Source organism: Poecilia reticulata, chromosome 2 (assembly GCF_904066995.2).
Source record: "Poecilia reticulata chromosome 2, P_reticulata-male-v2, whole genome shotgun sequence".
Classification (NCBI taxonomy): domain Eukaryota; kingdom Metazoa; phylum Chordata; class Actinopteri; order Cyprinodontiformes; family Poeciliidae; genus Poecilia; species Poecilia reticulata.
In genome coordinates, this window is record NC_088831.1 from 36,306,243 (window position 1) to 36,322,758 (window position 16,516).

A 16,516-nucleotide genomic window follows, 5' to 3' on the forward strand; every position below is an offset into this window, starting at 1 on the left:
CTTTCAATTCTCAATGTTTCCCGTTTTGCGTGGCAGCAACACGACGGTCACTTCACAGTCATCCAGCTGGTCGGCATGCTGCGTGGCATCGCCGCGGGCATGAAGTATCTGTCAGACATGGGCTACGTTCACCGAGACCTGGCAGCCAGAAACATCCTGGTCAACAGCAATCTGGTGTGCAAAGTGTCAGACTTCGGCCTGTCCCGAGTGCTGGAGGACGACCCCGAGGCTGCGTACACCACAACGGTACGCCTGACTCCAGACACGGGAAACACGATGAGACGTTTGCGTATTTCAGCAACTCGCGTCGTGAATGAGGATTTTACTCTCGTCTTCAGGTTATTCCAGGGATATAACTTCTGTTTTAATCCAACTAAAACAGATTTCACCTTAAGATAGAGTTAATCCTCTAAATGCAGTGTGCATTTATTTTGTTTTCCCTTATTTCAGAATCTTATTATTTAGCTGGATTTACCTTTCAAAGCTGACAGGTATGAGAACTTGAAAATAGATATGTAATGTATTTTTAATCAGAAAAGCTTCTCACCATTTCATAAGTAGTATGACCAGTTTTACTAATTTTGTATATGACATAATTCGATGAAATATGAAGATTCAAAGTGATGCATCCTTCACTACAAGATGATCAGAAATTGGCATTTATTCTTTAAGAGTTGGTTTCCAGGACTCCTTTTCTGAAAAGATTGTGTTTTATATATGTCCCAGAGTTTGGTGTTGACTCACATCTCCTGGTTGTATTGAGGTTTTTGTATGAAGGAAATGGTGTGTCTATGGCTCAGAGTTGAACTCTCTGTTCCACAAGTCAGTGGTTAAACTCCAGAGAGGGGAAATGAAAGGCGAAGGTAAAGACAGGATAAAATCTCAGGCCAAAGCAAAATCTTCAGAACATGGAGCTTTTTGGACAGCAGTGTCAAAAGTGATTGGTTTAGTATTTTTAAATGGCCTGATTTGTGCCCGAGTGTGCTTTAAAAACTCGCGGGATGTGGTCCATTTCAAAGGTTTCAGTTTTCAATTTTCAGCCTTTGTGCTTAGGCCTTTTCACTTTGGAATAATAACATGAATCCTACAGTTAGGTGTGCACACCGATGTGGAAACAACCTTTTGAAGTGAAGGTTTAAAAGGAATATATCTAGTGATTTGGAAATAAAATGCCATGAGAAAAATTTTGCTGTAAATGCTCTTCAGAAGTGAACACTTTACTGCAGGCAATAACATTAAAACGACTCACAGCTACCAAAGAGCCATTTAGGATCTTTTAAACCTTTGCGGTTTTATTCCTATTTGTTTAATGAGGCTATATGTTAAAGTGGGAGTGGAGAAAAGTGTAGTGGAAATCATTATTCATTGTAGTGACAAAGTCAAAGTAGCAATAATATCTATATACTTTAGTACATTTTGGTTTGTGTCATCTTTTTTAGGGACATTTAGTAAAAGTAATAATTATGTGAATATTTACGCTGCAGATAAAACTGCTAAAGAGACATTATCTAAAACAAAAACTTGTGCCACTGGCAAAAAGGTTTTGTTTGGGTTTTTTTTACAACAAAATGAAACAAACTCTTAAAATCAGAGCTGAGGGGAAAGATCATAAATTTTTTAATATGGAACCTACTGGTCATGAAAACCACACAAAAAGAAGAAAAAGTTATTGACTATCTCCAGCAATTTGCTGAATTTTTTTAGGCTAACATTAGCATGTTTGCTTTCTATTTGAATATAACTTGTTGATAATTCAACTCAACATATTGTATACAGCTCTAGATATTCATGCTTGAACAAAAGCACTTTGTTTTGAATGTCAAAAATGAAAAGTTTTGCCCTGTTCAGTTTGACTTTCATTTTGAAATTGTTAAATTGATTAAATTGATCTTGGAAATGTCACATTTATTGAGTAAAACTGAAAAAAGTGCCAAAGCTGTAATCCATTGCCTGTGTTTGTGAAGAATTTCTCTACTTTAAATGCATTAATGGCTGAGACGATTGCAGAAAATACACCAGCAACAGGTATCAGATCAATCATGATTAAAAATGCCAAATATTTAGACCCCATAGATTTGTGTGGCACTACTTATAAGTGATTATTATTAAATGATATTATTCTTTATCTTATGGTTTTATCTGTAGGGGGGTAAGATCCCGATCCGATGGACGGCTCCAGAGGCCATTGCATACAGAAAGTTTTCCTCGGCCAGCGATGCGTGGAGTTACGGCATAGTCATGTGGGAGGTGATGTCCTATGGAGAGCGGCCGTACTGGGAGATGTCCAATCAGGATGTGAGTATTACGCTCCTTAAGAACCTAGGTGCTAAAAAGTTCATAAGAAACAATTTACATTGTTTTTATAGTGTGTGTTTAATTTGCAAGATCAAATATTAAACAAGCATTTTTGTGTTTCCATTTGGGTCTCAACTGCTTTTAAAAACAACGTTAGCGTTTAAATAAAACACACACAGACATAGGTTAGTGTTTTTTGGCAACTTGGAAAATGAACCATTTCAAAAACCTCCTTACTGTTACGTCACATTCAGTAGGCGCTGGGCCGTTACCAAGCAACCCCAGGCAGGCCTGGCCCCGTTACCTAGCAACCCAAGCGGAACTCTAGTTTTTTCAACTGATTTTACTGCTTGGAAAAAACGCGTTTTGTTGTGGACGTACCATTGAGAATCCACTAGTTTTATTGTTGTTGGGTTCTGTCAGTGTAAACTTTGAGTTGGGATTGGAGCAGCTTATTTGGATTAAAGTGACAAGAGGAAGGATCTCAAAATAGGCAGAACTTAAACTAAAATCTAATCATCTAAGAAGGATTTTGTGCATAAAAAATGTAATGAACACATTTTGTATGGCCAATACTTATCCTAAGCTGTTCAAAGCATAACAGGTCACCTTTAAGTAACTATATTTTAAAGTTTAACAATCCTTACTTTGTGTTAAAGCAGTGTACGAGGAATCCATAAAAACCTTGTTCAGGATGTTACGTCTTGTTGATTTCAATCTTTGCCAACCTCTGTGAGCACGCATTGCTCAAATGAAGACTTTTTCATTTTTAGACATAAAAGTTGTTGCCCTTTATGCTACTCTGCAGCAGCTGGCTTACATCACAAACCTAAGAGGCGGGAGTTTAGGAGCAGAAATACATCCAAAAGGATAGAAAAAGATGACGAAGAGAGAATGGAAGTTCAGTAGAGGTCAGAGATTCCGAGGACTTCAGAGCGTCCAGTTTAAAGCTGCGGATCAGTGTGGCTGAGAAACCCACTGATCCCCAGGCTGCGGTCAGGGATTGGAGGGACCACGGTGGAGGCAGATTCATCCTTCTCTCCGCTGAGTGTGAAAGCTCCAACCTAATCCCTTTGACCCTTTACACACAGACTCATGCACGTCTATAGGAAAATGCCCCGCATACACACACACGAGATCCCAGGGTTTGGGAGGGATTTGTGCTGTTTGGGAATTGCTTAGAAGTGCTTTCCAAGGCAAAAAGGCCAGCCAAGGCACAAAACCAGCCGAACGCTATCTCCTCCTGGTCAGCCACTTATCGCTGCACCGCTGAAAGATGCATGCAGATAGCTGACTGCGTTGTAGAGAATCTGAGAGATGACATATGGAGGTTACAGCATGTTATCTTCTGTGATAATACAAGGATTTACACTGAGAAGGACATGTGGGAATTGATTGATGGAGCAGTTTGAGCACAGCAACAAAAAGAGGGACAATGAAGATATAATCACCAATATAAATCTGGAAAGACATCTTTCACACACTTTTAAATGCTTCTTTCAATGCCTTTGCATCTCTTTGTTGACTGTAACCATAAAAAACAAATCAAAATTTGCTGTGTTATTATTAAAAGTGGTTGTTTTATGTGTTTAGTAATGAATTAATTTTTAACTGCAGTGTATAGAACAAAAAAAAATGTCAATTGCTGAAAGAACTAAATATTCGGAGCAGTAATTCACCTAAAACTGTACAAAAAAATATGTACATTTTGCATTTAAGATGGAAACACCTTTGTCTGTAAATAGATTTTGGGCAAAACTCCTGAACTGGCACAATGTTGGCTTCACACAGCTCAGATTTACTCAAATCAATCCTGTGTTATTGCTTTTTAGTCAATAAAATCTTTATTTTGTTATACACAATAGGAATTAAACAATTTGTCTATTTGAATCTTTTAACACTTCTAATATTATGTATATTAAGCTAAACTGGTTAAGTGAAAAATCTGTGGCATGTGCTGTTTTTTGATCATATTAATATATTAATCATCAGTGTAATTGATAGATTAATCAATTAGAAAAGTAATCGCTAGTTGCAGCCCTACTTTCAGAATATATCAGTGCTCTGGATATGCGTGGAAGCTTAGTTTGGTTCATTTAATTAAAACATTTACATTGACATAATTATGATTAAATAACTATTTGTTTGAAAAGAAGTTAGGCAGAAGTATAAACTTATTTGATCCTTCTCTCTTTCTTTTATGTGTCTTACTTCACACATTTTTACTTATAGAAAAGAAAAAAGTACATATATATTGAAAGTGAAATGATAAAAATGCTGCTGCTTTTATCCTTATCTAAGACCAGCTTCACCTTGACCAGCGAGTTTCTTTTGTATCCTGTTATTATTTTTGTTCAAAATTCAAAGAAAGTGAACGATCAAAGACCCGGGTTAGATAGCACAACTGCCTGGCATTTTTCTTAACGTGACCCCGGGTCAAACAGAACTGCTGCTGGAGTCAAAAGGCTGACAGTCCATCCTGTCAAGAGACAGAGAGATGAAAGTGACAGAACGTGATTGGTTCCAGAAAATAAGCAGCCTTTTCTTCCAGCTGATGTTTGAGTCTCTGGTTCTCCTTTTAGGGGTCATTTCTTATTCAGAAAACTATTTTCTCTTTGTTTGGAGCAGTAAGAATGGAAAAGAAACTGTGGAATAATTAATGCAATGTGTGTTATTTGCCTGATTGATGATGAATAAGTCTTAATGTAAATAAAAAATAAAAAAAATCTCTTAATTCATTCCTCTTAAGATTTAACCTTGATAGGTAAAGAATGAATGTCTTTGACTGATTTCTTGATAAATAGTGGTTAATTTGATAATTTATCAGTGCTATGTTAAAGATTAAACTGAACATAAACAGAGTAAAATGCTGTAAATAATTAGTTGATAGAAAGCAGCATCCTTGGGCTTTGCAGCAGAAGAATCTGTTCTCCAGAACATGAGCTGAGTACAGAAGGCAAACAAAAACCTCCCTTTTAGAGAACTCCAACTTTTCGACCTAACATATCGATTCCTTTAGCTAAGTCAATTCTTACAAAGTGGCCTTTTCTCACGTTAACCCTTTTATCACACTCAATTATTTCTCCAGGTGATTCTGTCCATTGAAGAAGGCTATCGGCTGCCGGCACCGATGGGCTGCCCTGTTGCCCTGCACCAGCTGATGCTACACTGCTGGCAGAAAGAGAGGAATCATCGACCGAAGTTCGTGGATATCGTTTCCTTCCTGGATAAACTAATTCGTAACCCCAGCAGCCTGCTGCCGCTGGTAGAGGACCTCCAGAGGTACAGAGCCGCAGATGTTCTGGTGAAACATTAAAAGGAAATCAGCTTACTTTAAAAGGATGTGTTCAGGGAAGGTTTTTCTATCTCTGAAAGTACTTTCCCCTCTGGGCAAAATATGAGGAGGGGATTTGTGGTCTCAGGTAGAAAGCTTTGTGTCGTTTCTGCTGGTTTTCACATTCTCCTATCTGTGGTCTGAATTCATGCATGATCTAACATTAACTAATCTTCTGGGTTTTTTTTCCCTCATATCAGTCTACCAGAATCCCCGGCGGAGGACATGGATTACCCAATGTTCATCTCTGTTGGCGACTGGCTGGATTCTATAAAGATGAGTCAGTACAAAAGCAATTTTATGGCAGCAGGCTTCAACACATTGGATTCTGTGGCGAGGATGAGTATCGAGTGAGTCAAAGTGCTTTAAAAAAATCATTACCTAATGACAGGAAGAAAAGCGTAAAATCAAAAGCACAGATGGGGATACCCTGACTGCTTTTGCTCTGTGTAAATAAACCTGTATTGGGTTTACTGTGCAATCTCTTGTTGAGTGGGGTTTATATTGCCTTGCCAAATTGTTGATTTATTGTTGATTTCCCTTGAGATCTTTTAAATTTTGTCACCTTAAAACAACAAAAATGAACTTTTTTTATTGGGATATTTGTGCAACGAACCCACAGAAAGTAATTTATCTGTGGAAGAAAAATGATACTCGGATAATAAACTCTGATAATCCTCAATAAAACTCAGAGCAATTAAATGACTAATAAAGAGTACGGCTACCAAGTGTAAAAACCTCTAAATTGTTAAGTCACAAACAGCAGGCACTGCCCCACGGCAAAGCGAAGCTCGTCACCTAGCAACCCAAGCGGAACTCTAGCACGTACAATGGCTGCTGAGAAAGAGAAATGTTTTGTTATTGACTTACCATCCAGAAATTAATTGCTGCATTCTTGTTGGTTTGTACTAACACACACACACACACACACGCACACACACACACACACACACACACACACACACACACACACACACACACACAATTACAGAGCAGTAAACTGCCAAACACTTGCTGAAAACCAAGCAATCAAGTGTAGTTGATTAGCACCACTTGACTTTAACTTTGGTGAACATGAAGCTTTTTCATTTTTATTTTGGTTTCATCTTTGTTTTAAAAATAACACTGGAAATGTTTTTGTAAACTTAAAGGTACATAAATGGGGGGCGGGAGGAAGAAAATTAAATTTTTTATTATGCCCTTATACATAAAGATCTATAGTTGAGAAAAGCTGTACTTTTTTTGTCACAGCTGTACAATGGGCAGGAGGCTCTACTTCTTCTTTTCAAAGATGTACAGTTTTATAATTGCACATCTATTTGCATGAGTATTTTCACATGGGAGTGTAAACGTTGGAGTGTAAATGTTGAGTTTCCAGCAGCAGCTTATTTGGATTTAAAGTGACAAGAGGCTCAAAGTAGCTGATTAAAATCCTATTGCCTAAGAATGATTTTGTACAAAAAATGTTTTGCATCCTAACCAGTTTAAGGAAGTATAGTAGGTGACCGTTGAGAGGATCAGTCAAGAGACCCATGGTAGCTTTGGGAGAGCTGCAGAAATCCACAATTAAAGATGGGAGAATACGTCAACAGGACACCTGGGGTCTGTGTGCTTGTGTGTCTCTGTGTTGCCCTGTGGTGGACTGGCAACCTGTCCAGAGTGTACTCTGACTCCCACCGAATGGCCGCTACAAGCATCAGCCTAGTCAATGGACAACTAGTTGTGCACTCCACAAATCTGGTCTTTACAGAAGAGTAGCAAGCAGAAAACTGTTGTCAAAAGGAAGCCATAAGGATATCAATTCACAAGTTTGTCATGAGCTGTGTAAGGGACATGGCCTTTGCTCTGCGTGATGCTACATCAGCTGCACAAATGAGGGGATGCTCTTCCCCAAAAGGGACAGCTGAGCTGCTCAGTTAATGGGAAGAGAGATGGAGCTAACTATAGAGCAGTCCAGAGAGAAAACCCGTTAGTGTGAATAATTCTGAGACAAAGACAGAGGTTCACCTTTTAATATCACAACAACCCTTAATATATGACCAGAGCTTCAATGGACAGATTTAGATCAAAGCATATTTATGTGTTGGAAGGGCCCAGTCAAAGTCCACACCTAAATTTTATTGAGTGTTGGTGGAACTTGAGAACTGATGTGGACAGACAGTCTCTTTTAGAAGCTCCTACTCTTTCTACACTTCATGCGGTATGAGTACTTTTCCAAGGCTCTGTGGGTATTTGAAGTTGGCAGTACTTTTTATGACGCTATACAGCTGACATTGTTCTGTAGATCAGTCTTTCTCAAACTGCGGTCCGTTGGCGCCCCCCAGTGGTCCCCGAGGTACTGCAGGAAAACGACCGTTTATGTGCCGTGACGTCAGCTCTACGTGCGACGCACAGCTAGCTTGCCGAAAAATTGTGTTTAAAAATAATAATGAATAAGTGGCTTAAAACCGGGTCTCTCAAAAGAAAAACTGGAGATACCCGTGAAAAGAAAACAACGGCAGGACTATTTATATGATCAGAGGAACATAAGCTGAGAGTATTGATGTTTTTCGATTCTTTTGAACGGCTCTATTCTGTGAACGGAAGGACTTAAGTCGCAGTGAGAACTGTTCTTTGTCTTTAGGACTTTACTTGCTTGTGATTCTCTGCTCACACGCCAGCAGCTATTGTTATTGTTATTTAATTAAAAATGAATACATTAAATTAATTAAATACAACAGATTAATACAATTGAAAACAATGGGTGGATCATTGTTAATGGTGCAGAAGAGGATTTTTGTTTCTGCCAAAGCAACTCAAGTCTATTTTTCTTTTATTGTGCTTCCAATTACAAATATCCCTAAAATGTTATTAATACGCACAACACTTGGTAGTAAAACTTATTTTTATTTCCATGTGATTGACATGATTGGAGAGATCATTCAGAATCTGTAAATAACTCAAAACGCCCCGAGTACAGAGTATGGTTCTCATTAGATTGAAGAAAGAAGACAATAAGTCCATTAAGAGACTGATATTAAGATGATGTTTTAGGTCTGAGTGTTTGTTAGATGAGTTAAATGGTCCTAAGCCTGAAGAAGTTTGAGAAAACTACTGTAGAGAAATCCAAACTAACATGCCATCATAGTTGAAGTGTTTCTCTGTTTGTTTCTTCCGTTTGTGTTCCCCGTCTTGGCCTAGAGATGTGAGGCGTATTGGAGTGGAGCTGATCGGCCACCAGAGGCGGATCATCAGCAGCATACAGACCCTTCAGTTTCAGCTGCTGCACGAACAGGAGAAGGGCTTCCATGTATGAGGACGCCCGTTTTTGTTGCAGCCTGGGACGGACAGGTAGTCGAGACAGGAGGAAGTGAAGTCTAGCCCAGCCGAGGGACGGTCTACAGCCTGTGCCTGAGTGTCGAGTCCTCATCTCATGCAGGACGTCATTGAAAGGACTATTCCAGCGTAAATCTTCCTGGTCTCCTACTCTTCCCTTTGGACTTTTTTTCTACTGAACACCCCTCACGTCGTACGCCTGGTTCTGCCAGACTACTCCGGCCTGATTGACTCCACAGACTGGCCCAGGCCCTCACTTAGGGGAATGTAATGCCTTGTTGCAACAGCCGTACTTTTTGTGTGTGGAGCAACAATACTAGAAATGTAGATTTGCAAATGTAATCTACCGAATCTTTGGACTTTGTTTTCTTTTCCTTGCTCATGTAGCTGCTATCGGGTGTGCAATCTATCTGTTTTTGTCCTTTGAAAAGAGAAATAACCTCAGTATTTTTTAGTTTAGAGTTTTATTATTTAATATAAAGGTTTATTTGGATTGTTTTAGTTACCTGATGTCCAGAGAATCTGGTACACTAATACTTGAAGGAAGAAGTGAAAAGTAAGTTATAGAGATTTACTGAATGTTTAAAAGTGTATAGACAGTTAATTATTATTATAACCTAATATCAATATATGTGCAGTTGTGTATGTGAAAGCCCTAGTAAATCTGGAACTTATTTAAATGTTTTTTTTATTTAAAAGATTTTTTTTTTTTTTATCAAAATCAGCAATACAGTATTATGCAGTCACCTCAGCATCTCCGTGGGAGATGAATCATGAAACGACAGACTTCCACCGGTTCCTAATGTCTTGCAGAAAAATCACCCTGCAGGTCTGACGGTTTTTAGCAACCAGTGTAGACACAGTCGTGTGATCAACTTTACTTGGTTTTGTTTCACTTTTGATTGTGAATGTTAAACATTGCCTGAAAAACTCCACAAACTCCACTGTCTTACTATATGAATGTTCACAGAGTTTAGATATTTCCAGTTGTTTTTTCTTTATCTGGAGAGCTAACACGGACTCGCACGGTTCTTCCTGTCGCATCATGTCGTTTTGCCTCAACACACACACACTCAAACACAGCAAAAAACCTACAAAATTCCCTATGTTTGATTTGAGTTCTACAACTAACTCGGCTTGTGAGGACAGAGGAAACAGACAATTTCTGGTAGATTTAAACAAACGCTTGTGCTTTACTTTGTGGTCATGTGAAGATTGTAGCAATTGTGGCAGTAAGCTTAGTCCGATATGAAGTGGGAATAGATATGTTGGCAGAGAATAACTAATATTACGATTGTTTGGCCAAGGAGAAAGAGAAACGCGCAACATAAGCAGCAGCATCATAATTCATCTTGTGTCATTTAAACATGAGCAGAAACACACAAACACACACAGAATGCCTTACAGTCTGTTAGCCATGCAAGCCAGAAACACTTTATAGAAGCTCACAAGTTTCAGTGCAGTCACAGGACCTAGTTTTGTTTTTCTTTGAATCGTATGAAATTAATTATCTGCAGCTTTTATAACTCACAGATTAAACCCAACTGGATCTGGAGATGTGTGCCTTTTGGGTCACAGCGAGGTCGGTCATGCACACACACACACACACACACACACACACACACACACACACACACACACACACACACTCAAACGCCCACCCCTCTACATGACTTCTGAGATTATCAGATGCTGTTTGTTTAGCATGTTCTACTGCTGAGCAATGTTAGAACGTTCTTTTGTACAAAGTACAAGTATACTTATTATAATTCTTGTATTTTATTTTTCTATCATTTCCAAAGAGATGTTGTAGATCTTGCACACTGTAAGAGGCAGTTACAGCGGATATTTATTTGCAAATAAAGATGAACGGTTCTGGTGGCTAGACTGCTCAGGGGATTTTGTTGTATTTCCAGGTGAGAGGCTGGTAAATGTTTTTGTCGACGTCGGCTTAGAAGATGGAAAATCGTGTTTCAGTAAATCTTTCAGTGAGTGTATAGCGCTTAAACCAAAACCAAGGAAATTTTGTCACATTATGACCAGAGAGAGCAATATCAGAATTATGTGGGAGACCAACATAAAGTAATGTGAAGTGGAAGAAAATTGATAAATATTTATTACATTTGTCGTTTTTTTTCTGGGTGTGTCTTTACCAACTTTTCACATCCAATGACTGAAATTCTTAATTTTAAAGAAATGATCATCTGTGATCATCACGTTAAAATCTATTGATCTCAACCATTCCTCAAGTCTTTTGCATCCTCTAAAAGCTTTTCTGATGTAATTTTCTTGCATTTTGCTCCATGAATCTTCCCATTACAACTGTTTCCAGTTTCCCTGCAGAAGAAAGTTGTCCAACACCGTGTTGCTGCCACCACCATGTTTCAGGTTGTTAAAGAAGCAGAGAGGCTGAATAACTACGCATTTTAGGTTTTTGTCTGTGAACCAAGTGAAAACCGTGATTATTTTTCCTTCCACCTCAAAGTTATGCTTTACTTTGTGTTTTCTCACATAAAATCCCCAAAAAGCTAACTCAGTTTGTGGTTGTAGCTTGACAAAATGTGAAAAAGTTAGAGGTACGATTGTTTTTTGCAAGTTATTGTTACTTGGTAACAGCCAAAAGATGAAGCTGTTGGACATGCATGTTTCAAACATACCATGGAAAAGTTTCATATTTCCTGCTGTAAAAAAAAAAATGACACGTCAGACCTACGTTTGTCCCAAAATGAGTAATTCTTTTAATCAACATGTGAGTCAGTGGTTGCAGGAAAGAAAAGAGCTGCATCTTCTTCTGTTGGGTGCCATGTTTCTATAACAGGCCCCAGCAGCTAAAGTGGGGGATCCTTCAGAGTGTTACAGTGTAATAAATCAAATGCATCAGGATTGGGCGCCTGCAGAGCTCCACACTCCACGAGCAGGCCACCGGGTGGTTCACTGGATTTAATTCACCGTAATAGGATTACCTGCCACAAGCTGGCAATGGCCAGGCAGCATCTCATCTATTCACAGCGAGAGCGGTGGAGCGCTGGCGAAGCCTATGTTTTATCATTAACATTCGCTTTAGAGAAAATCTGCAAACACGTCTGGTCCTGATCGAATCGGGCCATCTATGGGGTAATGTGTTGAAAATCTAAATGGTGTTGCATCAAGCCGAGTGAAATGGGGCTGCTTGATAAACTGTCAGGCTGGCTTGGCCTAAGGAAGAAAGAAGTCAACGTTTTGTGCTTGGGTCTGGACAACGGCGGCAAAACGACAATCATCAACCAGCTCAAACCATCTAATGTAAGTTCTGAGATGTTATTCTTACTGCTGGTTTCTTTCTTCAGCCTCGTCTTGAGAGTAAACACAATTAGTTGGCTGATAAATTATCTTAAAATCCATTAAAGTATACATTTGGATGCCTATTATTATTACTTCTTTGCAATCATTCATTTTCAGCATCCAAATCATTTAGGTCCATTGTCAGAAGAGTGGAAACATGTTAGTCAGGTAAAGCCCACGTCATACCTCCCCTTGTTTCATAGTTGACATACTTTTGCTATTACTTGTCTTTATTTGTGTGTCTGCATGTGTCTGTGCGTGTGTGCAAATGTGTGTGCATGTAGACAGCGGCTCAAGAAATAGTCCCAACAATTGGCTTCAACATTGAAAAGTTCAAGAGTTCGAGGTAAAACGCAAAAACATTTCAGCATTTCAGAATCTGGCTGATGTTGCGTCACTCATGCTGCTTTTCTTTCTGCATGCAGCCTGTCCTTCACAGTCTTTGACATGTCAGGCCAAAGCAGATACAGAAGCCTGTGGGAGCATTATTACAAGTAGGGCACAAAAACAGATGATGTTTGCATATTCTACATGCAACTTTTCAATTATTGTGTTGGTGATTGTTGTTTTTTTTTTTTATAGAGAAAGCAATGCAATCATATTCGTCATTGACAGCAGCGACAAACTGAGAATGGTTGTGGCAAAGGAGGAGCTTGATAATCTCCTCAACCATGAAGGTACAATAAATATACATTTGTTTTTTACCCATTTCACAAATATAGACGTTTTAGTCTAAGAAGTGTCTAATATGGCCACTATGTGAACATTTTACAACTAAAAGCTTACGTGTATTTAATCCGAGCTTGTCTATTGTGATGCATTTTTCCATTATTACAAATTAACTGCATTTAGTTTTGCTTTCAATTATTTTATAGGGTTTGTGTTCAAGTCAGACTTGGAATTTTGATTTCCAACTTTAATTATTAAAAATCTTTGAGTGCTGTGATGCTGGTTCTGATCTTGTCATTAAAAATACAAAGGTGATATTGGAAAAAGCTGCATTTTCATGCTGCTTTTGTTTTGTACAGTTTGTCTACATTCGGATCAAGTCTTTGAAACTCACAGCGTCTCGCTGTGTCAGGATAGAGGACCTGACTTTTGCTGCAACATTTGTATTTTTGTTTCATTTCTTTTCTATTTTTAAGTATCAACTGACCATTTGGGGATGAAAAAAGTAATTTTCTAAATCTGCCCTGGTGCTTTCAAACAATGATAAATTTTCATCAGCATGACGGAGCATACGCATAGTGTAAGATGAAATAAAGCAGGTAGACAGCAATCAAATTGTTTCATTGCTCTCTCAAATTTGGTCCAAAGGTATTGCTGGAGGGTCATTTACCTTAGACTGCAGATGCACATTAATGTGATTGAAGAATTAGTGTCTTATCCTCACATCTGTCTTCCCAGATATCTGCAACAAAAAGATCCCAGTACTCTTCTTCGCCAACAAGACAGACCTGCGGGACGCTCTGTCTTCGGTCAAGGTCTCGCAAATGTTGTGTTTGGAGAACATCAAAGACAAACCCTGGCACATCTGGTAAAGTATCAATTACTCTGCTCGATGAGTCATCAGCAGAAAAGCTGCTATATTGTTAATTCTATTGTTCAAGGAGGAGAAAGCAGCCAACTTACTCGCCATAAACACAGAAACTAAAGCGTGTTTACTTGCTGTTCATAATCAGGGACAGACTTTCCAGTTTTGCTTCATTCATGGTTAAACAGTGCAGAGAGACTGAGCCACATGGAGTTATTCAGCAGCTTGGCTCGCCTGCATACATGTGTTTTCCTCCTCCTTGTGTACTCATTAGACAGGTGGAGGCCGAATGGATTAAGAGCTGGACAGCTTTAAACAGTCAGGGTCCAAGAAAATAAAGGCTGGAGAAAGGGAATGCTCCATAAACGACTTAACCGCTACACATTTTGTTTTTCAGTGCCAGCAATGCTATCAAAGGAGAAGGTCTGCAGGAAGGGCTGGACTGGCTGCAAGGTAATTTTCCCTTTTTATCATCATGCAGGGATAATGGAGAAAATGGGTTTCAGAACTGAAATGTCAGAACAGTCCGTCTATCATTTAGCTCTTTAACTAACTGGCAATAAGTTGTTCTTTTTGTTGTTATTTTGTTTCTTTTAAACTCATAGATCAAATTGCACAGTAAGTACCCAAGAGCTAAAGCTTGTCATTGTGGAATGATGCACATTTCTGTAGGTGTCTTTGTCTGTGTTAGGTAGTTTGAGTCCACTTCAGCTATTTAACACAAAAGCTTTTGCTTTATTATATATGCAGCTGCAACAGCAAACATCACATAGTAACCAGATTAATACTACAAACTTCACTATGTTTTGGGGGGATTTAATGTGAGACAAAGTTGTGCATATTTGTGTAAGTAGAAACGTATTTGTGAAAATGTTTTATGTCGTTTTTACTAAATGCTGCATGCATTTGTGTTCAGCCCTATTTACGCAGATGCTCTGCATTTTAGTGTCCATTTAAAATCTCTTAATTCATAAACAGAGTCCTGTGTGTAATTTGATTCATTTAATTTAATTGGGGTATGTTGCTGTGCTCTGTGAAGGCAGAACAACATAGAGAAAGTTAATGAACAAACTGCATCATGGAAAACGATAAACAAACCCAACAGCTGCACCAAGGTATGGCCGTCCATCTGAACCGGCATGCCTTTTGAGCAACATATAAACTCAGAGAAGTAAGTCATTAAACCCATGGTATTCCTTCCACTTTTTTACAATTCCACAATCGCGATAAAACATTGAGCTTAAGAGAGTGCCAACTCCCACCTGCAGGTGGCAGCATTTCCTACTTCTACTACAGCGCTGATGTCAAGTTGTAGTCGGTACAGCCAGTAGCACAAGTCACGTTCACCGTCATAAGTAAGCACAAATATCGTGAAATTTGTTGCAAATGTTTAGAAATTAGCACCATAAAATCAGTGATTTTAATTGCTAAGTTCCAAAACAATCATAAAATCCTGGAGGCTGATCAATGTGAAGTTTTGTTTAGTTTTAAAAAGCAGTTACAGAATGCAGTTTAGATTTTAACAGTTTGACCATTTTATCTATACATTATTAAACACTTTGAGAAAATTCATGATCTTGATTTGTTAAAAAAAAAAGTCTACTCAATTAGTAACTCAAGCACTGAGTTACTAATCTAATTATCAATCATTTAATATTTAAGAATTACATCATTTTGGTCCATCAGATGGACCAAAATATAAAGTTATGGGGAAATGTTGGTATTTTAAGGACAAAAATGACAACAACTCATACAAATACAAACAATAACAGAATCAGGCAAAAGAATTCCAAAATCAATTTTTCAATGTCAAACTTTAAAAAAATAACTGCAGGTGTGTGTCTGTATCTGGTTAATTTTTGGCTAAAACATCTTTTTTCTTTTTTTAAAGTTGCTCAAGTAAATATAATTGATTAAATTATATTCCAACCAGTAACTAGTTACTGGTTGGAAGAGCCTCTTTTCCAGCCTTAAATTTAAATTAAAATGTGTAACAAGACTTTCTAAATGCGCAGCTACAAAAACATAAAACATTTGCAGCAGGTTGTTCAACAATGAACAGATGAAGATGCTGAACATAAATGCACTTTTTTGCCAAAAGACGCAAACTTTACAAAAAAAAAGTTCCCAGTTTTTTTATTTCTCCTTGAGTAATGCTCTTGCCGTTTCTCACCACAAATATTAGTTTGTTTCCCTTCAAGAGCTTTGTGAACCCAAGCCGCCAGTAGATCAATTAGACTGAAGTTCAACCATTTTCCCCCCCTTTTCTCCTGCAGATCGCATCAAAACAATGAACAGGTGAACGACCAGGCGTGATCGGGACGATGTGCTAACTGGATCTGACTCGGCGTTTCAGGTGTTCATCACTCTTGGTGTTGTAAGCCTTAGACTTCAATGTCAAATAGTCAAGCACTTTTTCTCTGAGCTGCACTTTTAAAGACTCAACCTAAAGATGAAAGCTGTAATCTGAGTCAAGTGATTATTTGAAGCACCAATCATCAACTCCTTATATGTCACTACAGTGTGCATGCAGTCTGAATTTATACATAATCTGGGTAATTTTCTGCATGCGGTGAAGAAGCTTTTTTAATCTATTCCATCTTTTATCTATTTTTTTTATTTTTGTTTTCTGAAGATGCTGTTAAAGTCGAATGATGCACTAATTGGAAATTAAAAAAGCTTATTTGCTCAGTGTATGCAGTGTTTTTTTTTTAATA

General features: G+C 38.3%; 2 protein-coding genes across 5 annotated transcripts in view; both read left to right on the forward strand.

The window, feature by feature from the left end:
* The window catches only part of epha6 (eph receptor A6), a 194,824-nt gene extending 183,999 nt beyond the window's left edge, over positions 1–10,825 (forward strand). Inside the window, exons 13-17 of the mRNA XM_008403535.3 lie at positions 37–246; positions 2,146–2,295; positions 5,384–5,577; positions 5,830–5,979; positions 8,810–10,825. Coding sequence (XP_008401757.1) covers positions 37–246; positions 2,146–2,295; positions 5,384–5,577; positions 5,830–5,979; positions 8,810–8,924 — 819 coding nt within the window. The 3' untranslated portion in view covers positions 8,925–10,825. The remainder of the gene's footprint in view (positions 1–36; positions 247–2,145; positions 2,296–5,383; positions 5,578–5,829; positions 5,980–8,809) is intronic.
* Positions 10,826–10,924: 99 nt separating this feature from the next.
* Positions 10,925–16,493, forward strand: LOC103461146 (ADP-ribosylation factor-like protein 6). 4 transcript variants are annotated; one of them, XM_008403481.3, is made up of 9 exons: positions 10,925–12,226; positions 12,383–12,433; positions 12,550–12,611; positions 12,691–12,759; positions 12,848–12,942; positions 13,673–13,802; positions 14,197–14,252; positions 14,405–14,417; positions 16,076–16,493. In XM_008403481.3, exons 1-9 carry the CDS (start codon positions 12,104–12,106, stop codon positions 16,113–16,115), a joined length of 639 nt encoding a protein of 212 aa, XP_008401703.1. In that variant the 5' UTR covers positions 10,925–12,103; the 3' UTR covers positions 16,116–16,493. The 4 variants fall into 4 exon arrangements, with proteins under 4 accessions (XP_008401703.1, XP_008401711.1, XP_008401719.1 ...); XM_008403489.3 differs by lacking the exon at positions 14,405–14,417; XM_008403497.3 differs by lacking the exon at positions 12,383–12,433.
* Positions 16,494–16,516: the final 23 nt, after the last annotated feature.

Bases quoted from the DNA above. Each gene is read 5' to 3' on its own strand.
- LOC103461146 (XM_008403481.3), top strand. From the start codon at position 12,104: ATGGGGCTGCTTGATAAACTGTCAGGCTGGCTTGGCCTAAGGAAGAAA. The intron at 12,612-12,690 runs GTAAAACGCAAA...TTCTGCATGCAG, and splicing joins GAAAAGTTCAAGAGTTCGAG to CCTGTCCTTCACAGTCTTTG. The intron at 12,943-13,672 runs GTACAATAAATA...CTGTCTTCCCAG, and splicing joins TAATCTCCTCAACCATGAAG to ATATCTGCAACAAAAAGATC.